The following is a 26375-nucleotide window of genomic DNA, read 5'->3' as shown; positions in this document are numbered from 1 at the left end:
CTCTAAATTTCATAATACCAAGTCAGTTGCCAGTTGGAAGTGAGATACAGACCTTCATGAAGTACAGCCCCTGTCTTTGGGGGAATCTCATTTATGGAGCATTTCCCATCTAAAGAATTGATATTTGCACAAGAATATCCTTACATATTCTGGAGCAAAGGGCAGAGATTTGTATTCACTTAGCAAGACTTTACTTGAACCTTGTAGAAAGCTCATTGGATGAGGGCAATTCCTTTGGTCAGTTCAGGTAACCCTTTCCCATCCAGGCCTCCAGGCCTCTTGCTTCACCTAAGAGACCTCAGAGAGCTTATAGTACACATCTCCCCTCCCACTCTGTTTTATATGAATCAATATCCATTACAGGCTACTGTCATTTAGACCATTTTCCTGCTGAGAGTTGTTAGTTATCTCCTCTCTGTGACAGCTTCCATTTCTTCTGCAGACAACTGCTCTTGAGTTTCCTAAGAGCTGGGAGTAAGACAAGTGACTTTTGGTACAACAGGCACCAGTAAGCTTCCAATAAAAGCCCAGGGACCTAATCGATGCCTCCTCACACTGGGTGAGGACTGGTTGATTGCTATCGACAGAGCACCTCGAAGCCATTGGAGTGACAAGTGCCTGTGTCCTCTCATCACATCTATTATCCATGAGGCATGGGACAAAGGAAAAAAGCTTTGCATTTCTGATGATCACTCTCCTGGGGAAAGCATCTGTTAATTCCCTGGACTGGAGAATCAGGATAAAATGTGGTTTGAGAACCCTTTAATAATGAGGGAAGTGAGAGAAGGACAACACTTGGGGTGGGAAAATATAATGTTCATAGGAAAGGCAGCTGAATCTGGGCTCTGACACTTAAACTAGCTGTGTGACCTTGAACAAGTAACTCAGGGCACCTGGGTCTCAGTTTTCTCTATTATATAATTAGGAAATTGGGTTTGAAGGCTTCTAATGTCCCTTGTGTGACCCTATCGGCTTCAAAAGCTGAATACAAGCAAGATTTCTTGACATTCTCCCTCCCAACCCCCACCTCCTCGTTTTGTCTGACTATACCACAACTTAAAGGATGTCAGCCCTGCTCTGCTCTGCCATGATGCTATTGATCAGGGAGCTGGTGCCTGCTTGTCTGGGGAGGACAGGCATGAGATGTTGTCTGAGGCAGGGAAGGAGGGGAGATGCTGTCAGAGCAAGAGGATATTAGGCTGCTGGGTCTGCTGACCCTGTAGGAGGAAGGGTGAGGTTACTGTTGTCATAGCAACTGCATCCAAGGTTGCCCGGAGTCTTGGCGACACAAAGATGATGAATTGTCATCTAATGAAGCCCACTGGAAACCAGGGTCAAGAAGCCCCTGTAGACAATGCAAAAGCTGGTCCCAGCCTGGTAGCTATTCAATGGAGAGCTCACAGTAGATTTGATTAGCTGGCCTGCCATCTAATGGCCATGAGACTTACTACAACAAGAATTTAGATCTGGAGCCTCTGACTATGACACTCATATTTTAACAATCTTTGCCATGGAATCTCACCTGTCCTCCAGCCTTTAAATTTAAGATATTTGTATTCCTCACATGACAAAGTGTCAAACCATATAGTCTTTTTTCATAATAAGAATAGAGATATAGAGAAGGAACAGAACTTAGAACCCATGAATTCTAACCCCCTTATTTCATAAATGGAAAAATTGAGACCAAGAGCTATTTCATGACTTGGCCAAGAGCATAATGCTAATATAGGAGTCAGTATACAAGCCTAGGAAACAGAAATTTAGGAGGGAACTCATAATCAATTCTGAAGCTCTTAAGCTTTTTTTTTTTTTTAATGGACCCCTTTGACAATCTATTGAAGCCTAGGAATCCTTCTTAGAAGAAGGCATAGATACTGAGAGACTGAGGTGAGGAGGGAGCTCATTCTGGGCACAGGGGATGGCTATTGAGAATAAGAGATTAAATGTGATGTGGAAGGAAGAGCAAGTAGGCAGTGGTTTCAAAGTCATAACCAGGTTGTGGCAAATGGGGCTTTGCACCAAGATAGGGCTTATATGTGTATGTCCTGTTTTGTTTTGGTTTGTTTTTTTCCCTAATAAAATTGGAGATCCTCAAGAAGATCATCCTGATTTAAAATCTGGCCTTAGATACTTATTTTCTGTGTGACCCTGGGCAAGACACTTAAATTTTGCCTCAGTTTCCTCATTTGTAAAATTAACTAGAGAAGGAAATGGCAAACCAATCTTTTCCAAGAAAACCCCAACTGCATGCATGAAGAGTTGGACATCCCCCCTCTCCCAAACTGAACAATGTGCAAGGCACTATCTGATGATGATTCTGTCTTTTCTCTAAGGAACTCCAGGAGGTACTGAAGGGTATCAGAATTTCTTTGTATTGGAGGAAAAGTCAGGCCTAATATACAGTGGATTTAGAATTGGAAATACTTTGCTTTCCCTGAGCTATTCAATTAGTATCAACAATACCACCTACCTCACCACCACCACCACCACCCTATTTCTATTCTTTCATTTAATCTACTCAGGTGAATCAACCTGAGATATGATGTGGCTTAAGGGGGAGGGGAGTGGAATAGTCAGCCACTGAGTCAGAGAGAAAGTCTGGCCTCCAATACATGACTTGAGATAAATCTTAACTTTTCTGTGCTCCCAGGACACTATACAAGAATCTAAATTGCAGAAAAATTCTGGACTTAGTAACAGAAGACTCAGGTTCAAACTGTGACTCCTAAAGCTTACTATGGGCCACTTTATGGAAAGCAGATAAATTCTTGAACCTCAATTCTTTCAACATAAAATGCAGTGTTTGGGTGACCTCTGAAAGCCTTTTAAACCGTAAAGATATGCTCTAATGACTCACTACGCCACATCAACTGTTATTTACATTCTTTTGTCAAAGGGAAATTTTCATTCATACTCTGGACTGTATTAATGCACTCACCATTTTAGCAGTTTTCTTTCTAACAATCTGATGGGATTGGGGATGGGTGTAATGCATTTAGCATGTATGGCAAAGGATTGAGGAGGAAAATAGGTTTTTTTTTCCCTTTTAACTTGTTTGGCTTGCAATTCAGTTTTTTCTAGATATGCTGAGTAGACCTATATTATCTGTGTGCCCTTGGGCAAGTCACTTAACCTTGTTTACCTCAGTTTCCTCATCTGTGAAATTAGACTAGAGGAGGACAGGGCAAATCAATCATCTTTTCTAAGAAAACCCCAAATGCATGCATGAAAAGAAAGGTTATGGTGAGGTTGTTGAATGTGTGGCTATTGGTTATAGGGTTAGGACAGTGTAGCCTCACTTGCTTATTTTACACATAAGAAAATTGAGGCCCAAGGGCATACAGGCAGTAGACCATAGAGGTAAGAATTGGACTCCATAGCCATCCTTCTTTCACTTGGTCTTGGATCTTGAATTTATTCAATAGGCATTACACAGTCCACTGAGGGCTTCTGATATTGTCTTTGAATCTATAATGCCTAGTATATATGGTTCCTGATACATAGTGGGCTTTTAATATATGCAGCTTCAGTTTAATTATATTAGGATGAACTGAGTTAAGCTAAATTGAAATATTATCTCAAGTGGTTTTATTTATTCTTAGTCTCAGTTTTCTTTTCTGTAAAATAAGCATGTTATATTGGATGACCCTTAAGATCCATTGCAGCTCTGGATCATTGACCTTATAATACATGAACTATGACTCAGAGCCTTTCTCCATGGACATATGTTATTTATGAGAATCTGACATAATGTAGTCCACTGGGTGAGGTCTTCAGCTCGCTAAAACAATGCTATAGTTTTATTACTCTATATGAATCAGTGCTTACTAAGGCAGGGCTTCATACTTTCCCCCATGAGAAAGCCTTCTGCCCCCTTTTCATTTATTTTTCTATAGACATGTAATCAGTACCTTGACCTTTGGACTCAGGATAATTGTGTGATCATAAAATAAACACATTAATAAATCAATTATTTATTGAATACCCAATATGCACTCAGTCGACCATTTAAGCAGTTCTAAATGCCTATTGTGTTCAAGACACTATCAAATCAGATTCACCTTCTGAAGGATTCAGAAATAAGTTGATAAATAATATAGGAAAATCACAGAATGGAGTCTACCTTTATTCATTTTCAACCTCTATCTAAATGGATTGGCTATATTTGTTGTTTGTTGAATGTGTATTCTTCTTTTCAGTATAGAATTACATATGGCAATTAGATTTACATGTATACAAGACAAACATATTCAAAAAAGGGGAGGCAATAAAAGAGTAGTTCTCTATATGCAAGCCTGTATGTGTATACATATGCATTTGTCTGTATTTATATATAAACTTCTACAAAGAATTAGTGTAATGATAAATGGTCAAGGGACATAAACAAATACTCTTCAAAAGTAGAATTATAAACTCTTAACTATATATAAAGACTGGTACAAATGTCTACTGGTCAGAAGTGCAAATCAAAACAGTTCTGAAGGTTAATCTCATATAGCACAAATTGGCAATGATGGTAAAAGATGGAAAGAATCAATATTGAATTTTGTGAAAAGATGGGCAAACAAATGGATTAATGGTGGACTTGTAAATTGTTCCATTCATTCCAGCAAAAAAGTAGAAAATATGGCAAAGAAATAACTAAATTGGCTCAGAGATCTCATTGGTGAAGTATCCCAGGGAAGGTAAGGCTAGAAAGAAAGATACCATTCACCAAAAAATGACTCATAGCAGTACTTTTTTTCCTAGTAACAAATAGCTAGAAACAAAGTACATGACCATTGTCTAAGGAATGGCTAAACAAATTGTGACACACAAATATAATGGAGCATTACTGAGTCATGAGAAACAATGAAATGAATGCAAAGAATGCAGGAAAGCTTGGGAAGATACACAAATTGATGCAGTGATAAAAATTAAACCTCAAAATATATATATTATTTATAATTTTTAATTTGATAATTTAATTTGATAATTTTTAAATTTTTTATAATTTTTAAAAATGATAATTTTTTTAAAAGTTGAGTACTGACTAATTATAAACCAACTTGTTCCCAAAGTAGAGATAAGAAAATAGACCTCTATCCCATGATTGGAAAGACTGGGAAATATGTGAAATGATTCATTCTGTTATATTGATATTGTGGGGGGGGGGGGGAAATGGCCCACAGCCCTCTGTAAACCTTAAAATTTCTTAGACTTATAAATGTTGGAAATTTCACCATTGGGAAATTTCATACTTGAAAAATTTCCTATTGATAGTGGGAACTCTATTGGAATGTGAACCCCATTGGCATGGGAGGTTCCTCCTCCTCCCTTCTTAAGATTACTTTAGGACAGAAACCTTTTGCTGAACAATGGAAAGGGCTTTGACCTATGCTTAAGCATAGAACAGGAAGTTCTTTGAGTCATGATTGATTTTAGAATTGATACAATAGAGATACTTGGAATGACAGAATCAGGTCTTGGAAAATACAATTTCCACCCCACTCAGTCCTAACAGGATTTAGGAAGGGCTGCAGCAAAGGATCAAGATTTAATTATTTGAGAATATGACCTTCAACAGACATGTGCAAAGCCACAGACCTCTGGGCGGTCCTGGGTTAAGCTAGAGCCACCATTGGCACAGGGGAGACATGGACAGTGATTGGTAGATGTGAGAACTGAGGGGAGGGAACTTGGATGGTTTCCTTAAAGATGGAGGGGTCTGAGGACTGAGGGGTGGTTGGTTGGAGAGGTTTTTGCTCTGAGAGGTGGTGCTTTGAGAAGTTTTGCTCTGAAGGAAGCTGGAGGTGGAGGCCCCTGAGACTGTTTCTCCATTTGGTCACGTGAGTGATAGGGACTGATCTCTTTTCTTTGCCTCAGCTATCTAAGGGCTTGGGCCTTTTGGCCCAGCCTAAACAGAAGGGGTATTTAATCCCTATTCCCTTCTCTCCCCTTTCTCTCTCTCTCTCTCTCTCTCTCTCTCTCTCTCTCTCTCTCTCTCTCTCTCTCTCTCTCTCTCTCTCTCTCTCTCTCTCTCTCCCTCTCTCTCCATCTAATACCTTTCTTTCTCCTGTTTGTAATTAAACTCCATAAAAGGTTGACTGCTGACTTGAGTTTTCATTTAGGAATTACATAGCTGAATTCCTTGGCGACCTTAAATTAATATATATCAGTCTTTTAAAGTGATTTCCTTGTCACACCTCCCCCGAAAGGAAAGCTAGAAGGTTGACCTTGGAGGAAGGACTGGAGCCAGGGAGATGGATAAGAAGAAGGCAGACACACACACAATATTTATAACAATTGAGCTCCACAGAACAAGCCCAGCTACTTAAGTCTCACGAGGACATGAAACTGTTAAGTAGCTTTAAACTGACAACACGTGGTTACAAGGAGTATTGAGATTAGCTGAGAGGAAAACCACGGTCCTTTAGAGTTGATACTCTAAACCCAGACCACTCCAGCTTGAGGATAGGAGGTTAATAAGAAAAGATCTTTAGAGAGAGGAAGAGAGATAGAGAGAGAGGAAGTTAAAGCTGAGCTTGGCCAGAGGCTAAGCTCCAGGAAAGACAGAGACAGGTGAGAGGTGATAAGGTAAGGGCTGGCTTTCTGTGGACACTCCTATTTATTGTCATTGAGATGCAAATGTACACAATAGATATGGATGAATACACAGTGGATTGCCATTGGTTCAATTGTAAATTAGGACACTGTAGGGGCGTGGTTTGTCTCAGCCAGGTGAGCACAAAAAAACCTGAGTTTGCACCTAAACCTGGGGGACTGGGATCAAGGGTCAAATGCTTTAATTGCCATGCACAGGACTGAGCATGCACTCTCCTAAGACAATCTTTACATTTTAATTATTTCCCTTGTCCATACATTGGTGAGGACTGCTACAGATATAATGCATTGGATAGTCTATGAACTTGCTTCCTTTTCTTCCCTTTTCATTTTCTCTCATAATGATTTTCTTAGAGAGGGGTGACATATTTGGATACTAATTCAAAATCTTTTTTTAAAAGGACAGTAAATAAGTTTTCAAGTTTATACTATGTATGTGATTGGTTGAAATGAAATAGTAAAACTTGTCTCAGAACATTGTCATTGTTATCACTTGCAGTCCCAATGTTTAAGAATTTCAGGACCATTTGTCAAATGATGAAGGTCATATTTATCAGAGTAGAGATCAGGAATTCCTCAGAAAATTTTGATTCAAGTAATTTTTTTTACCCTCCAACTTTCAAAGTGGATTGTAAGAGAAATATCTGTTTTGACTAAAAGAGAATGACCATAGAAATGCAGACCAAATGGAGAAGTCAGATATGAATGTTGTATATGGGTTGGTTGAAGGCACTAACTATATCTGGACTAGGGGAAAGAAACCTTATTGATAGGAAGTCATAAAATTACAGCATCTTGAAGTCATGAGACTTCAAATGCCACTGAGTTAAAAAATCTCCTCTAAAACTTTCCCAAACACTGACCATCAAAATTTCACTTGAATATGTCTAATAACAGGGACCTTCACTATGTCTCAATGCAGTTAATTTTATCTGTGGATAGTTTTACTTGTTAGGAAAATTATTTATATGGCACACAAAAATGTGCTTTCTTCCAGCTTCTGCATACAATTTTGTAATGTGCTATCTATGACCAAGGAGAAGAAATTTAATATTTCTCCCACACCAAAGTCCATCAGTTGATAGAACACAAGACGTGGAGTCAAGAAGACCTGAGTTAAAAATTCTGCCTCAGACGTTTGGTAGTAGTCTGACTGTGCAAATCTCAATCTTTCTGAGCTTTAATTCCTTCATCTGCTAAGTAAAGCTATTAATAGCAAGGAACTTAAAGGTTATTGTGATATCTAATGGACTTTACATATGTAAAGCACTTTGCCAAACTTTTATTTTATTTTATTGTCATGCAAAACACATTTCCAAATTGTAAGAACACACTCATACATAACAAAAACACCCCCAAACCCATAAATATATGTGAAAGATGATTCCAATAATTCTTTCTATGGAGGTGGATAGCATTCTCCCTCATAAATCTTTCAGGATCATCCCAGATTGCTGCATTGCTGAGTAGTCACATTTTCATAGATAATCATCATACAATATTGCTGTTATATGTATAGTGTTCTCTCAATTCTGCTCATTTCCCCTACATCAGTTCCCACAGATCTTTCCAGCATTTTCTGAAATCATTTTATCATCTCTTATAACATAATAGTATTCCATCACCAACATATCCCACAATTTGTTCAACCATTCCCCAAATGATGGACATCCCCTCAATTTCTACTTCTTTACCACTACAAAAGAGGTGCCATAAGTAGTTTTATACTAGTAAGTCCTTTCCCCCTTTTTTATTATCTGTTTGGTATACAAACCCAATACTGGTATTGCCAGATCAAAGGGTATGCACAGTTTTATAGCCCTTTGGGCACAGTTCCAAATTGCCCTCCAGAATGGTCAGATCAGCCCACAACTCCACCAATAATGCATTAATGTCCAAATTTTGCCACATCCTCTCCAACATATACTATTTTCCTTAACTGTTATATTGGCCAATCTGATAGGTATGTGGTGGTACCTCAAAGTTGTTTTAATTTGCATTTCTCTAATCAAGAGTGATTTAGAACATTTTATATTTAGAACATTTTATATGATTATTGATGTTCTTGATTTCTTCATCTGAAAATTGCTTGTTTATATTCTTTAACCATTTGTCAATTGGAGAATAGTTTATATTCTCCTAAATTTGACTTAGTTCTCTATACATTATAGAAAGTAATCCTTTATAGGAAAAATTGTAATAATTTTCCCCAGTTGGTTATTTCCCTTATGATATTGATTGCATCATTTTTATTTGCACAAAAGCTTTTTAATTTGATAAAATAAAAGCTATTCATTTAGCATCTTATTCTCCATCTCTTTTTTGGTCATACATTCTTTCCTTCTCCAAAGATTTACCAAGTAAACTATTCTGTGTTCTCCTAATTTAGTGATGGTATCACTCTTTATATTTAAATCATATATCCATTTTGACCTTATCTTGGTATAGAGTGTGAGATATTGGTCTATACGAGCTTCTGCCATAGTGTTCCAATTTTCTCAGCAATTTTTGTTAAATATTAAGTTCATATTCCAAAAGTTAGGATACAATCTTAAAAGCACTATAGAAATGTTATCATTCCTCAAATTTGTCACTAATGTCTCCTAAGACTTCTCTTTTCCTGACTAAACTACCTCCATATGTCATGAATTTAAGAGATTTTTTGTTCTGGATGCTCTCTATTTTTTTTTCTTTTTTTTTCCTTTCTAAAACATATCACTCATAAATGAATAGAGTATTTCAAGTATGGTCTGGTGAGGACAAAGCACAATGAGACTATGACTCCAGGCATTTGCATCTCTTAATGAGACCCAAGATTTTATTTCTTTTTGGAGAAGCTGACTAATGCTGAGCTTGAAATCAGCATTAATAGAATGTTTTCTAACCAAACCTTCATCTTCTCTTTGTAGCATTGCCTTTTTGAACCCAAGTAGACCTTTAATCTTTTTTAAATTTTAGTTATTTGCCTGGGTGCATTCCTGTAGGACAACTAGGTGGTTTAGTAGATAGAGTGCTATGTCTAGAGTCAAGAAGACTCATCTTCCTAAGTTCAAATCTGGCATCAGACACTTACTAGCTATGTGACCCTGGTCAAGTTTCTTAACCTTGTTTGTTTCAGGTTTCTTACCTGAAAAATGAGCTGTCAAAGGAAATGGTAAACCAATCCAGTATCTTTGCCAAGAAAACACCAAATAGGGTCTCAGAATTGGACACATCTGAAACAACTGAAGCACAATAAGAACAACAACTCCTCTAGCCTTTCTGGTTTGTTTTAGATACTGATGCCATCTTCCAGTGTGTTTCTATTCCTCCCAACTTTGTATTATTTGAAAATTTATCATGTCAAAAAGGTACTATGCCTTTGCTTAATCAATATAGAGAGTATGGGAGTAATCTACTCCAAACTTATAATGATCCATTAATGACTACTTTCTGAATGGAATCATTCAACCAGCATGAAGTCCAACTAACTCCAGTACTGTGAAACAGTCACTTCTTCATATTTTCATAAGGATAAGAGGAAGAGTACTGCCATAAGTTTCTTATGCTATCCTGATCTGATAACTGTATTTAATATATTAAAAATCTGTTGAATTAATAGACTGTTAGCTCCTTGAGGGCAGGGACCATTTTTTGCCTCTTTATGTATCCCCAGAGCTAAACATAGTGCCTGGACTATAGTAGGAACTTAATAAATGTATACTTATTGATTAATATTTAGAATGCTATCTTATGAAAGATAAATTGGAATTATTTTGCATAGTTCTGGATAGGAGATCTAGAAAGTGATGAGCTGGGAAGATAAGAAAGGCAGATTTTCATTTCATATTAGAAAGACAGAAAAACAAGCAAACAGCTTCTTTAAAATGACATCTTCCTAAAAACAGAATAAGCTACTTAAGTAAATAGGGAATTCCTTATCATAGGCTTTTTTTCATGTAGAAACTAGAGGGTCAACTTGGCAACAAAACATACAGGAGTTTTTTGGTGATAGTTGGCTTAGATGACCTTTGAAGTTCCTTTTAATTCTGAGGGTCTGTGGCTATACTAGTTCTGAACATGGCATATCTAACTAGCTGTTTAATAGTATTGGTTCCCACCAATCTCTTCTGGTGACTTTCTGGGAGGTGTGACTGCTACCTAAAGCTCCTATTGAATAAAACAAGGCAAATTATGACAGTAGTATATTTGTTTTCTAATGAATGAAGAGAAATTGATAACTGGCAGAATTGACCTAACTGGCCTGAGTGTCTTGGCCATCCTATCACTTTTCTCACTAGTATGGGGCTAGTTGTATTCAAAGAACAATATTCAGATGAAAGGAAGTTTCTTGGCTCCCATATGAGTCAGGAAGTATTCTATCCTTCCATCTTAAATATCCTTCCAACCAATTGTTTTAATGTGATAGGCTCCAGAGACTATTTGCTCAAATAGTAGCCAATCTCATAAGAAGTTATCAGAATGTACTTTGAAGAGTGGGTTTCAAACAATGTGGTGTTCTTAAAAAACAATTTGTTGAATCCATAATATAACATTCAGATAATGGTCAGAAACTCAATAATATGTAGCTTTTGTAGGTCCTGAAGGTCTCTCATGCAACCAGAATATTCAACTTAGCCTGGTAGGACTGTTTTGGGCTTCTAATTTCACCCCCTAAACAGAAAGAAATTGTTAGAATGGGTTATTTCCTACCAATGTCATCAGGATATATTATTTTCATGGCTAATCAAAATGATCAATTAAAATGAACTATTGAGATAACCTTGGATTTTTTTTTCTTTTCATGCTCTCGCAGCCTCCTTTTTAACACCAATGCTGAGCACCTCAGGGCTCTGATGCTATCATAAAAAGAAAAATTTTAAAAAATAGTGCTTCAAGTAGGAATCCTTCATCAATGATTAACTGTGTGACTTTGGTGAAATCAAATAACCTCTCTAAACTATAGTTTCCTCTTTCCTAGAAAGGAAGGGAATGTGTGTGTATGTGTGTGTGGAGATGATATCTAATGTACAACTAAGTTCTAACATTCTTTGATAAAAGTTACCCTTTTATACTGGTATATACTGGTATATATGCCTGTGTATATTCAATTTAATTAAATTCAATTAAATTCCAAAATATTAAATTCAATTTAGCAAGAACTTTTTTAAAATGGCATATGATTTTTTTAAGGCTGTCATTTTGCTTGCTCTCTTCCTCAACTTCCTCCAAGGATAAGCACTAAGACTTGGGACTTAAAGATGATTTCTTATTTTCCTCTTGTGTCTATAACAACCAATCAGAAAATATTTAGTAAATGCTTCTTATGTGCCAGAAACTGGTGTTAAACTCTGGTGATATAAAGAAAGGCCCCAAACAGACTGTTCTCAAGGATCTATTGGGGAGGGGGAATATAATATGAAAACAACTACATAGGTATTTACAGTGTTGGGATAAAAATGGACATAATCAACAGAGGGAGGGAGATAGAATTAAGGGGAACATCAAGAAAGGCTTTCTGTAGAATGTGGAATTTTAGCTGGGAATTGAATGAAGGAAGCCAAGGAAGCTAAGAGAAAGATGAATACAGCAATTCTTCTCTTTTGCATTTAAAGTCTTCACAATCTTGGTTCAGACAAAATTTATGGAGTTATTACAAGTTAATCTCTTTCACATATTCTCTATTTGTGTCAAACTGATATGTTGTTTCCCAAACTTTTAACTTCTTCTCTTGCCCCTGCTCTTCTGCAAAGACTGTGTGGCTCATGCCTGGAATCTATCATTCATCATTCACTCTTCAACTTCACCTCTTAGAATCCCAAGCTTTCTAATTAAAATTCATCCTCATTCCTCTTCCCAGAGCACTATGTATGATTATCTATTTATATGTGAATCCCCTCTCACTTAGTGCAATATCAGTTCCTGGAGGTTAGGAACTATTTTTCGTCTCATCTCTACTATCTCACCTCCAGCATATTTCCTCACTTTTACAATGATAATTCTTAATAAATCTCTTAATAAATGTTTATTGATTTGGATTGGATTGGACTTAGTTAGATTGGACTGAATTAGACTAAACAGGATTGGATTGGATTAGATTTTACTGCACTGGATTGGATTGAATTTAACTAATTTAATTAGACTGGAGTAAATTGTCCTGAACTGGACTGGAATGGATTTGATTGGACTGGCCTGGTTTGAATTGGACTGGACTAAATTACTGGACTGAACTGGACTGGATTGAATTGGATAAGCATAATTGGCACTCACCTTTGGAGAGAAAGGTGGTATCATGGTAGGGATTGGTGGTGGGGGAATCCTTGGCTTTGCAGGTGGCTAAGGAGAAGATAATTGTTAGAGGGAAATAGACATGTTAAAATATAGAAGTCTAAATCTGGGCCTTTGTTCTACTGGACATTAGCAAAATTTATGGGGATGGGAATATGATCTACACTGACAAACTTGGACTTGGAAATTGTCTGCCCATTTCAGCATCCAGAAGATTTGCCTAATGCAGAAAGAGGTAATTCAGGAGCCTCAGACTGAATATGGGTCTTAAGAACTTCTAAGGAATGAGTCCTTGAATCAAATATGAAGAAGAAAAATCCCATGGTGAGAGAGATAGTACTAATGAGAAAAAAATTATATTGGAAGTCTGTCTCATGCTTATGACCTTGGCTAGGTCATTTTTCCTTTCCAAGTTATCAGTTTCCTTTTTTGTAAAATTAATGTTTTGTAATATTTGGATCTAAAATTCACTTTTGGCTCCAGAGACTATGATCTAACTATGTCAATCTATAATTTAAGGTAATAGTATCTGATAAAGTCCTCAATATGATATTGAAAAGAGAAATTTTTGACATAAAAACACTTTAATCAAATATCAATTTAAAAAGTTTATGATTTATGAAGGAATCCCTCTATAATTATATATATATATATATATATTATATAATTCTATAATTATCAGTGTGTGTGGTAAATATTTAGGGGACCTTAACTCAGCCCAATTCAGAAAGACTCAATATAGAAATCACAGTCATGAGCTGTTTCTGACAGCCTGAAGCCTGAGTCCCTCTGCATCCCAGGATCAGCGTTCCAATGTCCTACCACAGGTATAACTTCATATGATGTTTGAAAGGCTATGTACCAGGACTGGGAGAATCTATAGGTTTAAAAAAAAAGCTCAAAAAGTAGAAAGCTGTTTTTGCTTCTGGACTTGATCTAGCTTGCTCTCTAAGCTGCTCTCTCTCTCTCTCTCTCTTGTTCTCTCTCTCTCTCTCTCTCTCTCATTTCATCTCATCAAGCAATCTCTGACAAATGGAGGCCTTAGCTTTGCTTGATGCAATGAAGGACTAGATTTTTTTCCTAAAAGTTGGAAAGGACAAAAACCTTTTTTTTCCCCTGTCATTCTCTCTCTTAACTAATAAATGCTTATAAATATAGTAATCAGCCTCCAGAATAAATTTTGTTTATAACAGCAGGAAAATCTATCATTTGACCAGTACACTTTTTCAACAATTCTATTGAGTTATGGCTTCTACCCTTGGGCTTTCTAGTACTAAAGAGCACCTAGCAGGATCATGTATCAATCATGTATCAATATAACCAACCATTCTTTCTCTAGTGATAGCTAGAAAATGACAATCAACAAACTATCAATGTTTGATGAGCAGAAAATGTGGATAGTGTAGTGTAGAAAACTTTGTTGTCATCTTTCAATCACAAGATACTTACAATTCTGACATTTTGGTTGTAGGCTGGAATTCTTCTGGTTTCCTTATTAGCTGATTTCTAAAGCAAACGAGTTAAATTGCATTAAACTCCATTGACGCATCTCTGTCTCCACAAGCTTCTCCTTTTCTACCAAAATATCCAGACCAACATATGAACTGATAACATTTAGGCCCCAGTGGGAAATTTAAGATATTGATTAGAATTCTTTTCCACAGGTTTGTCCTTATAAACAATAAACTAAAGATTAATCAGGGCCCATTTCATAGGGCCAACTCTTATTGATTATGAATATATACATTTGTGTGAGTATATATGTTCATATTCTTTAAAGAAGATATTCTGTTGAAAAGAGTTAACCATGACTTGGATAGTTGCAGCTCTTTGTATCACACTTATAATTCTGAAATGAAATTCTTGTTGTCAGGCAAGAAAAATGTATTTCTGAAAGCCCAGAATTAAGTCCTGAAATGTTCCTATGGCTAATCTTCTGATCCAATATTTTTTTAAAACCCTAATTCTCTGATATGGGATGGTTTTCTTATAATGTGTCTGTTTTTCATTAAATTGAATTCAGGAGAAAATTAATGGATGGTTCCAGTTGGTTGAGCCCAATCATTCCTGCTTTTGCTGCATCTCTAATGTGAACAGTGGAAAACCCTCTGGTTGTACATAAACTCCTTAAAGTCTTCAAATCAATTGAACTTGCATCCCTAATCCTTTTCTCTTTCATCCAGAACACCTGGCTTCTATTTTCCAGTATTGATCAGGGTTTTAGAAAACTTCCAGCAAAGGTAATGTGGGGACAAAGCAGAAGCATTAGGAACACATAGAGAAAAGTCTGAGCTACAAAGGGAAAAAGGGTAGATGCTTACCATGGTAATGTATTGTGGACTCGAGTAACCAGGAGGGATATCCTCAAAGGTGTCGGTAGCATTTTGCTGATGGGGAAAAGTTGGAGTACATAACCTCAGATTACTGCAGACATTCAAGGCAATGTGAAAACTTTCCAAACTAGCAAAATAAATTCCCTGATTTCAACTCCAAAATGCCCCTTTGAGAATAGATAGATAATAAAAGGGATTCAGGCAGCAATCAGCCCATATCAGAGAATTGAGGTTTTTTAAAAAATATTGGATCAGAAGATTAGCCCTAGAAACATTTCCAGTGCAGGAGGAGCTATCCTTTTTTCCATTTAAAACATGAGAAAATTGGAGTTCAAAGAGTTTCCCAGGATCACAGGCTTAATAAGTATCTGAATCAACCTAAAAACAACAATAATAATGACAATTGCTAGCAGTCATTCTGAATGACCCCAAACTACTAGGCAATTTTAAGGTTAAATATCTTTAAAACACTGCAGTAAGGTTTGGGAATTTTGTATAGCACTTTAAGAATTGCAAAAGACTTTACAAATTTTATTTCATCGTATCCTTACAACAGAACTCTGAGGTGGGTGCTATTTTTATCACTATTTTTGAACCCTTACCTCTCATCTTAGAATTAATACTGTGTATTAATTCCAAGGCAGAAGAGTGGTAAAGGCTAGGCAATGGGAGTTAAGTGACTGGGCCATGGTTATCCAGCTAACAAGTATCTGAGGCCAAATGTGAATCCAGGACCTCCTGTCTCTAGGTCTGACTCTCAATCCACTGAGCTATCCAGTTGTCTCCATCCCTATTTTTTAAGGATGAAAAAATAAGGCAGATAGTGGTTAAGTGACTTGTTTAGAGCCATATGACAAGTAAATGGCCTGAAGCACAATTAGAATCAAGGCTTAAGGCATGATATGTATGCATGGCTTCCTTCTACAAGTCAAATACTCTTTACTTCACAAAGGTGTCTCCTTAAGTATAATCGAATCTAAATGAGTCAAGGTAGTATAGAGGGGTAAGGACTGGTCTTAAGGTTAGAAAAAGCCTAGGATCAGAACCACCTCAGGCTTATACTAATTCTGTGATTTTGGGTAAGATATTTACAGTGCTCAAATTCAATCTTCTCATCTGTATTTTGGGGAAAATGATGACATCTATTTGATAAGTTGTTTTGAAGATCAATATAGATTCACATTTAAAAAAAAATATGTATACCTTTTTTAAACTTAAAGAACTATAAATTCCAGCTACTATTCTACCATCATTACTAACATTATTATTACTACCACCACTATTATTACTATAACCACTACTACCACTACTACCACACTACCAGTACTACCAGTACTACAGTAGTACTGTAGTACTACTACCACTACTAACACATCTGCTATTACTACTATTACCATCACCACCACTACCACTACCACTACTTTACTACTACTACTACCACTGCTGCTGCTGTTGCTACTGCTACTACTATCACTATTATTGACAAGTCACAAATGTTCAATATCCTCAGAAAAGTAAGACTATTTATTGTAAATATAATAGTAAGACTACAAATTGGCTGGCTCACTGCAGGCACTTAATAAATACTTGGTACTTGTTGACTATATTATGGAAGAGTTTCAGGTATTCTTTGATAGGTGAAGTTTTCTCACTAGGAGCCTTCTATACTATTAAAATTAGACAGAAAACCCAAACAAACAAAAAGAAAACATTCAATATCGTAAGCTTATTGTGGGAAGGGAATGCTCATTATTCTATCTTTATATGCCATAGCACCTAGAATAATGCTGGGCATGAAACAGATGTTCAGAAACATTTAGTGGCTGCAACTAAATTCTAGTTCCTTACATCTTGGGTGCAAACAAGTGGTGCAGTCCTGGTCTGTCGTTGCCCTTCGCTTGAGTGCCCTTGATTGTCTGCTCCTGGAGTGGTGGGGGGTGGGCTGGTGGAGGAAAAGTATCAGGTTTGTTCATTGAAATTCTTTGAACTCTCCCCTAACTCCTATGTCCAGAGCCTTATTTGGCTGCAGAATCTTCATGTGACCAGGCATTCCCCTTACCCCAAATCCCAAAGAAGTTTCTTTACCTATTAACTTGTTTCTGCTTACTAGCCTTTTTGCGGCGGACAAATAACACAGCGATCACAATTGTGGCCAGGACCACGGTCAGCACCCCAGCCACAATAGAGACATCTAAAACATAGAGGGCATAGGCAGTAGTACTCTGCAGGAACTTAAGTGCAGCTAAATGTTAACAAAGCAAGTCCTTGGCCCCATATGACTTAGCTCCAACTTATATCCCTGCCACTTCTTGTCTCAAGGGCTTTCATTTTTGAAATAGCTTTGCCTTATTACTAACGAAGCTCAAGCTCCACAAGACTTCTCTCCATTAGGAGCTGGGGCTATGCCCACAGTTCCATTATGTCAAGAAAAAACACAATTCAAACAAGATTTTGCTTGGCAGCAATAAACCGAGTAGCCATAAAACCCATTTTGTTGTGACTTCTTGGGGAAGCAAAGCCAAATTTAGTAAGAAAAATTATTCTAACGACAAATATTAATTCTAAACTTTTTTTTCTTGGTAGGGAAGGGAGCAGGGAGGCATCTTAGATACAGAAGAAAAACATGGCTGACCAAGCATATATATGCACATTTAGAATCACATAATAGTAGCTATCAAAAGATCATAGACTTAGAGATACAAGGGATCTCATTTTACTCATGTGGAGACTCAGGGAGATATAATGAATTATCCAGGGTTTCATAGATAATAAATGGCAGAGCTGATATTTAAACACATATCCTCTTTTTCCAAGTTCATTTTCCTTATGCTGTGCTAATTCTGTCCTAGAAGGAACCATTAGGTATTAGTATGATTATGCTTTATTTTCATATTATCAATTACAACTCTTTATTATATTTATAACCATGTTATGTTTATAATACAATTTAAGTATATTATTTATAATTAATTATATAATGGACAACATTATTAATGTATTAATAATAACTAGAATTTATAGCACTTTGAAGTTTGCAAAGTACAAATATTTCATTATATTCTCTTTACAGTTCTGGAAAGTAGATGTTATTATTGTTCCTATTTTATATATGGGTATACCTGGGAAAATGGAAGTTAAGTGACTTGTCCAAGGTCACACAGCTGGCAAATGTCAGTCAGAGTTCGAATTCAGGTCTTCCTGACTTTTAGCCCTGTGCTCTATCAATTGTGTCATCTAGCTGCTTCATTTTAATAGAACTTGCCTCATTTCCTACTATTATTCCTGCTTCCCACAATTACAAAAGAGTAATCTCAGGCATATGCAGATGTTGTAGTATGAATAATGAACCAATGCTCAAATAGGCCATCAAGCCTTTGGATTTTTATAATGTATCACAAGCCATGCTACTCACTGGTAATCAATGTGTTGTCCTCACACTTAGGATGTGTCAGTCCTTCTTCACATTGACATTGGAGTTCATGATCACATACCTAGAGGAGCAGAAAGCCTAGTAATAATTAAAATATCTAGGAGGCATATTTTCTTTTGACCTAAAAATTAAACACTATGGAAATTATTCTTTTAATTTTTTGGTAATATTTTTATCTTTATTACATCAGCATGGCCAAGCCATGAACACTGAAGATTCCTTAATTTATTGAAGTTGTCCTTTAATTTTACATCTATATATTTTTTTTAAATATTTTCACAGCTACTTGTAATAAAAATTTTAGGATATATTTTTTTAGATTTTAAGATCCAAATTGTCTCCTTTCTTCCCTTCCCTTCCTGATTAGAGATGGTAAGCAATTTGATCTGAGTTATACATGTATTATTGGTATTTGTTCTGAGAGAATACTCATATAAAACCAAAACCTATGGGAATAATTTCTTTAAAAGTAGTATTTGCATTGTTGCATGAAAATTTATGATTAAAGACAAAACTCTAGGTATTTTAGGTAGTGTTGGCATTAAGCAAAAAGGTGGGCAATGGTTATATCTTTTCCAAAATAAAAGTAAGCTTACTAAGTAGTCCTAAAAAGATGAGATAGATGATACAGTTAGATAGAAAGATAGGCATTGTAATTATAAGTTATTATAAATACTAATCATTCATTATAGTCACAACTGAAAATTTACATTTTTCTAAGGAATTTTACTATTATTGAATACTTGTTGGTCTTTGCATTGGATTTGGGTCATTTTCATGGATATAATGAAGTCCAAATCCAAATATTTATTCATAGGATTACAAATTCATATGGTGCAAGGTACTTTAAAGATCATCAAATGAAACACTGTTATTTCACAAGTAAGGATATCAAGGCAAAGAGAAATTGTGACTTTCCTAAGGTGAGGCAGATTATAAATAACAGAGTAAATGACTTGGATCTATGTAAGATTTGGCATGAGATCAAAGAAAACTAGACAATTCATATGAAGGTGTAAAAAAATGGAATCTTACAGATTGTCCTGGGCACTGAGAAGAGCAATTGGTGGAGTCATAGACTGTCTCAATATTCACACATTCACCATTTTTGCACACCTAGAAAAGAAGAACAAAGATGAATAGGCAAAATCTTGCCACTATGGTTCATTAAACATGTCCTTCATTGAACTGAAGTATTCAGCTCAAGACATTCAACAAGTTCTTATTACTCACCTACTTTATATAAGATGCTGTACTAGTAATTGGGGATAGAGAGATAAAATCAAAAAGACTATTGACTTCAAGTAGCTTACCATCTTCTAATGGATACAGCATGCACAAAGATAAACACATCAAGGTACTTTGAGGGAAGAACAAATACTAATTTTATTGACTGGTTATAGCAGACCCTTTTATCCAAAAGAGGTGAAACAAGGAGGAGCTTTCAGTTGATATCAAAGGAGAAAAAGTATACCAAACAATTAGAGGTGTCCAAAAGTGAAGAAAACTACCTTTAGAAATTATGAATTCCCCTTCATTAGAGGTTTTCAGAGTTTGTGAAATACAATGTTTCTATCTGCATTCAGACTGATATCACTTCTGTCTCTGGAGGTGGATAACATTTTTCCATCATGAGTCCCTTGGGATTGTCTTGTATTGCTATATTGCTGAGAATAGCTATCATTCACAATTGTTTATCATGCAATATTGCTTTTGGTTATTGTGTATACTATTATCCTGTTTTTTCTCACTTCACTTTACATCACTTCATGTAAATCATTATAGGTTTTTCTAAAATTATCATGCTTGATGGATGACCACTTCTTAAGTATATTAATATGGAGATTCTTTTCATGTTTGGGTTGAACTAAAGGGTCATTGGGTTGAACTAAAGGTTCCTTCTGAAACTCTTATTCTGTATGATTCTGAGATAGATATAATTACCATGATTGCTCAATGTCTATGAGTTCAGACTGACTGCAAGGAAATTGTTCCAATTTTGTGTTTTAGTTTCCTGACCTATTCTAGTTTGAAGTCTTTAGCCTGGCTGGGATTTTGGTCACTCTAGATGGGAACATATAATTCCCTCAGTCTACATTGGCAGAGCAAGAGAAAGAAAGGAGGTGATTCAAAGCTCCATAAAGCGAACAATTAAGAGAACTGATCAATAGAGACTAGTTATAATATCTATTCAATCTTATTCTGGGGCCAGGTAAGGAGTGGAGTTCAAAAGATAAGAGAGAGATGAATCAAGGAACACATTTTTCCTTGAATCTTTTATAAATGATTAAGAATATCACTGTCATTTGGAAACCATTCAGTAGATTTTGATAGAATTCTTTCCCCTATGTTCCCTGAAAACTTGAGCCTAAATTAAAGACTTAATTAATGGGGATAGGGAAAGATAATTGAACTTAATTCTCTTCAGTTTCCCCTCTCTGGTTTTTGAATTTTTGAAATGATATTGAAAGGTAGACTTCATTGGTAGCCTATTCATTTAAATATGCATTGCTTTTCCAACTGGATTAGAGTCTTTATGAAGGCAAGATTTGCATCTTTTCATAGACTATCTGTTTCTGGAAGCCATTGACTCTGTTTTGTATTTCTTTATGTCTCTAGGAGCACACAAATAAAGTTTTACTATCCCTGGTGCTGAACAACTACTTGGATCCTGGTAATACCAAAAGAAAAGGATTAAGACTCTTAGGACATTGAATGTATAGCATATATACAAACTGATTGGTGAATGTGGATTCAAGAGTAGTAGTGGATGAGTAAACTTGGATGGCTTATGATTAGCATTGTTCATAGGCCTACAGATGAGATGATACTGAGAGATTTCCTTTATTATCTGCAAAGAAGGAAGATTACCAAGTGCCACCCACATTTGTGGTCCAAGTATGTAGAAAATAAAAAAATTAAATCTCAAAAATACCCAAAAACCTCATGGCAAAATTTCCTGAGGGGTGTGGGTTTCAGCATTAATAATAATGAATCTCTTTGTTTCACATGTGTGTTCTTGAAGTTTCCGACTTCCTGGCCTGCAGCTAGATGCATATGTCCAGGCTTCCTGGTTACTACTCTTCTCTTTGGTTCTATAGTGGCAGGGTATATCATCTTTAATGTCTCCAAGATTAGATGAAAAAACAGAATTAACATTTTGAGGCTTATCTTGGTGGAAGATTGCACTAAACTCAAAATACTCTTGGGTACCACCAAAGATTTAAGTGCATGAAGATTTAAACCAAGACAGAAGGTAAATTAAAGAAGTATTTTTCCCCAAGTCAACAAACCCTGCTCCTTTCTTGATTATACATATGCACCATCACCAAAACCAGATTACTCTGATGTTTTGTTCACAATTTGAATTGGATTAGAAAATTTCTCCCTTACTCTTTATGGAATTGGGATTTTTTTTGCCTTTTTTTTTCCAAATCAATTAGAATTATGAAGTCAGTGACTATTAGAGCCAGAAAGGACCTAATTAGTCTTACCTCCCTATTAAACATGGAAACTTGCTGTCCAGATAGGTCAATTGACTTCTGACTTATTCTCTCCAAAAAAAGTGTGTTAAATCATTCAAAGAACAAAGGTGGTTTGTCCTTTAATTAGTCATAGAAAAAAGTCATCCATATCACTAATTGCTAACAATTTCAGGTCTTCAAAAACCCTAATTAACACCCAGGAGAACTGGGACTAGAACCCAGCTTTCTTGACTCCCTTGGGCTTCCTTTAGTTCAATTTATCAGACAAACTAATGAGCAGGCACAATGGTATGGAAGGACACACATGCATTAGGAGAGATTCAGAGGCAACATTTAAAATTTTAAATAACTACTTATTTTGAAATAATGCCTACATATACACATGTATAAAACACATATCTAGACATGTTTTTAAAGTAGGTCTTCTATCATGAATCTATTCCCCCACTCTACATCCTTAGTTTTTTAGCTTTGAAATCAATTTTCCCTCATAATATGATAGGTATGCTATTTCACAATTATATATATGCATATATTTGTTTGTATGCCATCGTATATCACACTTTAAGATTTACATATATATATATATACACACACACATTGCCACATGTAAGTATGCCCATAGACACACACATGTAATTCCCACTTGATACTCAAATGTTCTATAAAATGTAGGAATGTGTCTGTATATGAGCAGGCATATGTGTACATGCATAGGTGTATGTATATGTGTTCTCAGAGGGAAAGCACAGAGACCAATAACTTCATTTGGATAGGGACCTTCTGGTAAGATAACTCTTTTTGCCACTATAGATAGGCTAATTATTCTGGCACATAAACTCTTAGCAAGTAGCCTGAGACAAATAGAGACTAAATAACTTGTCCAGGATCACTCAGCTAGTTTGTCAGAGATGAGAATAAAACATACATCTTCTGGATTCCAAGACTGAATCTCTCTTGATTACTCTATACTTCTGGGATTTCTATGGTTTATTCATCCTTTATGAGAATGTCCAGCTTCCTTTGTCCACTACAACATAAAACTCATCCATTAATATTATCTCTTTTTATAGAGGAAGAAGCTGAGATATAAGGGGTTAAGTCAAGTTAATTTAAATCAAATTAAACCAACAAGTGGTTTCAGGGTCAAGTCACCATGAATTTATTAAACATCTACTGCATGCCGGGCAGCAGTCACATTGCAGGGTATACAAAAAAGATCAAAAGATAATTCCTGTTCTCAAGGAGTTCACCTATATAAACAATGATGTATATTCATAAGATATTCACAGGATGAATAGGAAATAGTCAACAGAAAGAAGATAATAGAGTTAAGTGTGTTGGGAAATGCATCCTGCAGAACATGATATTTTAGCAATTACTTGAAGCACAACTAAGAGGCCAGGTGACAGAGATGAAGAGATAGAGAATTCCAGATGTGAGGGGACAGCAAATAAAAAAGTGAAGTACTGGGTTGGGAAAATTACATTCATAAAATAAAAATATCTACAAAGATTGAAAACCATTTTTACTCTAAGTCAAAAACTATCCCCTTTACCTTATCACCATGACTCTATTCTCTTGCTCTTCTAGCTGAAGAAAATAGATTTGGAGATTAATAGACAAGGATGGGCCTGACAAGAATTAGTAACCTAAAGAACAATGAATAATTATGTGCTATTTTTTATTTTTCTGCAACACACAACAAATGTGGATTTGCACAGGAGTTATGCTGTCAAAGATCTCATCAGGGAGGTCTTATGGAAAGGAAGATGGAGATATATTGAGATCAAGGATTAACTAATTGGTGTTCAGATATTATATACATTGTTGAGAAATCCAAAAGAAAGATTGTGGATTGAATCCAGTAAAGAGATAGTATGGCATAATTCAGTAGACACATATAGGCTGAAATCTACATCATTGGATGGAAGAATCACTTCAGTGAAATTCCAGAAAATGAGATTAGTTAGAATAAGTTTTGAGATAGACTCAAAAACAAACTGTCTACTTTTTAAAGTGCTGATTAAGCACACTCATAACAATTGCATTTTATTATCAATTGCAACTGAAAGTTAGTCAATGGAAATGCTTACTTGATACCTTGGTCAGCACTGGAAAAATTCTAGTGTCGCTTACTTCTTAATGCACAGGCCCCATTGGAGCCAATTATAACTTTCTGTGATTTTTTTTTCCTTAAGGAAATAGTTGAGTTATATTAAATTTTTAGACAAAAGAAAAACAAAAAAGTAGAGATGGGGAGGGAATGAAGGAAACATGAAAGGAGGGAAAGAAATAAAAAAGGAAGGAAGTAAAGAGGGAGAGGGAAGGAAGGAACCAAGGAAGGAAGGGAGGAAGGTGGGAAGGAAGGAAGGTGGGAAGGAGGGAAGGAAGGGGGGAAGAAAGGAAGGAAGGTGGGAAGGAAGGAAGGAAGTAAGGGAGGGAGGGAGAGAGGGAGTAAGGGAGAGAGAGAGAGAGAGGGAGGGAGGGAGGGAGGAATAGAGTAAGGGAAAAAGGAAGGGGCGAAAAACAACTTTTCAACTCACCTTTCCATCCCCACACTTTGTTCCCAAAGCAACCAGTCCTATATCTTCTGTGTATTGGAATGGGAAGAATGCTTTGCATTCCACTGTGATATTTTCATCTGGAACCTTAAGGTGGTAATTTTTGTCCTCCCCATAAGTTGGAAAGTACTGGCCTCCAGTGCAGTATATCTTTCCACATTTCAAATCTCTGTGAAAACCCATGAATATTCTCATGTCAATTAGTCAGTCAACAAGCTTTTAATTTGTTCCTCCTGTGCTATGCCCCAAGGATGCAAAGACAAAAGTCAGTAGTCCTTACTCTCAAAAGTTTTGCCTTTGGGGAGTGGTAAGAAAAAGGAAATATCATTTCCCCAAATTCCTAAGACAAATCCTCTCAAGATAAGCTTTAGCTTAGCATGCAAATGAATTTGTTCCAGAACAAAAGGCAGGCAAAAGAAACATTTTCATCTTCACCCGACTAGTCCACACTCTTGTCTATAAAAGATATTTATCAGCAGTAAAACTATTTGTTTTGGGACCATATTATTTATGCCAATGTGACACATTGAGAAGATTCATTGGAAAGAACAAGAAAATTGATACAACATGTCCCTAGATCAGTAAATTTAGCATCTATACAAAATATAAGCACAGTGATTTAAGTAGGCAGCACTAGCATATGGGAAATTCAAGAAAGGCCTATTGAAAGACATCATGCTTCAGCAGAGCCTTTGAGGGAGCCAGGATTCTAAGAAGTAGCATGGAAAGGTAGCAAATTCTGTGCAGGGTAGACGACTCAGCAAAGACAGAGAGGTGGAAAATGGGAAATTGTGTATTAGGAACTACCAGTCTGCCTGAAAACATAGATTGGAATCAGACAATGAAAGACATAAAATGCCAAAAGAGAGAAATTATGTTATTCTTAAATCAACAGCAAACCACTGAAATTTCCTGAGTAGAGGGGGTGATATAGTAATACTCGTGTTTTTGTAATAACAACTTGACATCCAATGAATATACTCGATGCTTCTCAGTTATCTAGTATATGCCAGGGTCACCTCTTTCCTTGACTGTCATGTGTAGAATGTTATTAGCTGCTACCTCATTCTGTTTGGGAGACAATCTCCAGTGTGACTTCAGGATATATCACTGGAAGGCACTGATTTTTATCCACAGGACACTTACTTTTCATCACAGGGTATAAATTTGTTGTCCACTCTTTTGCAGTAACCGAATTTATGCCCTCCTTTATTTCTTTCATAACAGATATCATGACTTCCTTTAGCCTCTGGAAGATGGATAAGAAACCAATAAAAGATTAAAGGAGAAACAAAGAAAGACATGGAAAATAACAAAAAAAAATCTAAGAGGGTATTTAGTCATTCATTCAAAAACCATTTCCTAAGGGTCTACTGTGTACAGAGCACTGAGAGACATGCAAAATATAGATAACACATGCTTTTGGTCATCATAAACTTTACAGTCTACATGACTTTGCTGTCTTTTAGAGTTTCACTGTTATTTAATTAACTTGGTCACCATTAATCCACAAGTGATGGAATGGTTTAAAAGGAAGAAAAATGGAAACTGGTGTAGAGAGCCAGGAACTAATAAATAGAATTGTAAGTATTACTTCAAGGCAAGACATTTATAAAGATGTGTAAGGAGGAAAAATAGCCAAACACTGATTATTGCTGAATCCTAATTCTGCTGCTTGACTTTGAGCAAGTCT

At 36.1% G+C, this 26375-nt stretch overlaps 1 protein-coding gene and 1 long non-coding RNA gene across 2 annotated transcripts in view; both read right to left on the bottom strand.

The window, feature by feature from the left end:
• Positions 1-7923: 7923 nt before the first annotated feature.
• On the bottom strand, positions 7924-17149 carry LOC130456858 (uncharacterized). The gene is made up of 5 exons (XR_008915904.1): positions 17052-17149; positions 15192-15257; positions 14320-14376; positions 12853-12918; positions 7924-11256 (listed from the first exon to the last, which is right to left on the bottom strand). It is a non-coding gene; the product is annotated as an uncharacterized LOC130456858 (long non-coding RNA).
• A 135-nt stretch (positions 17150-17284) lies between these two features.
• Positions 17285-26375, bottom strand: part of ADAM7 (ADAM metallopeptidase domain 7) — a 51133-nt gene continuing 42042 nt past the window's right edge. The window contains exons 15-19 of the mRNA XM_016430235.2: positions 25829-25931; positions 24665-24851; positions 19669-19749; positions 18616-18694; positions 17285-17394 (exon numbers count right to left, since the gene is read on the bottom strand). Coding sequence (XP_016285721.2) covers positions 17285-17394; positions 18616-18694; positions 19669-19749; positions 24665-24851; positions 25829-25931 — 560 coding nt within the window. The remainder of the gene's footprint in view (positions 17395-18615; positions 18695-19668; positions 19750-24664; positions 24852-25828; positions 25932-26375) is intronic.

Source organism: Monodelphis domestica, chromosome 1 (assembly GCF_027887165.1).
Source record: "Monodelphis domestica isolate mMonDom1 chromosome 1, mMonDom1.pri, whole genome shotgun sequence".
NCBI classification, from domain to species: domain Eukaryota; kingdom Metazoa; phylum Chordata; class Mammalia; order Didelphimorphia; family Didelphidae; genus Monodelphis; species Monodelphis domestica.
This window is presented reverse-complemented; position numbering and strand designations above follow the sequence as displayed.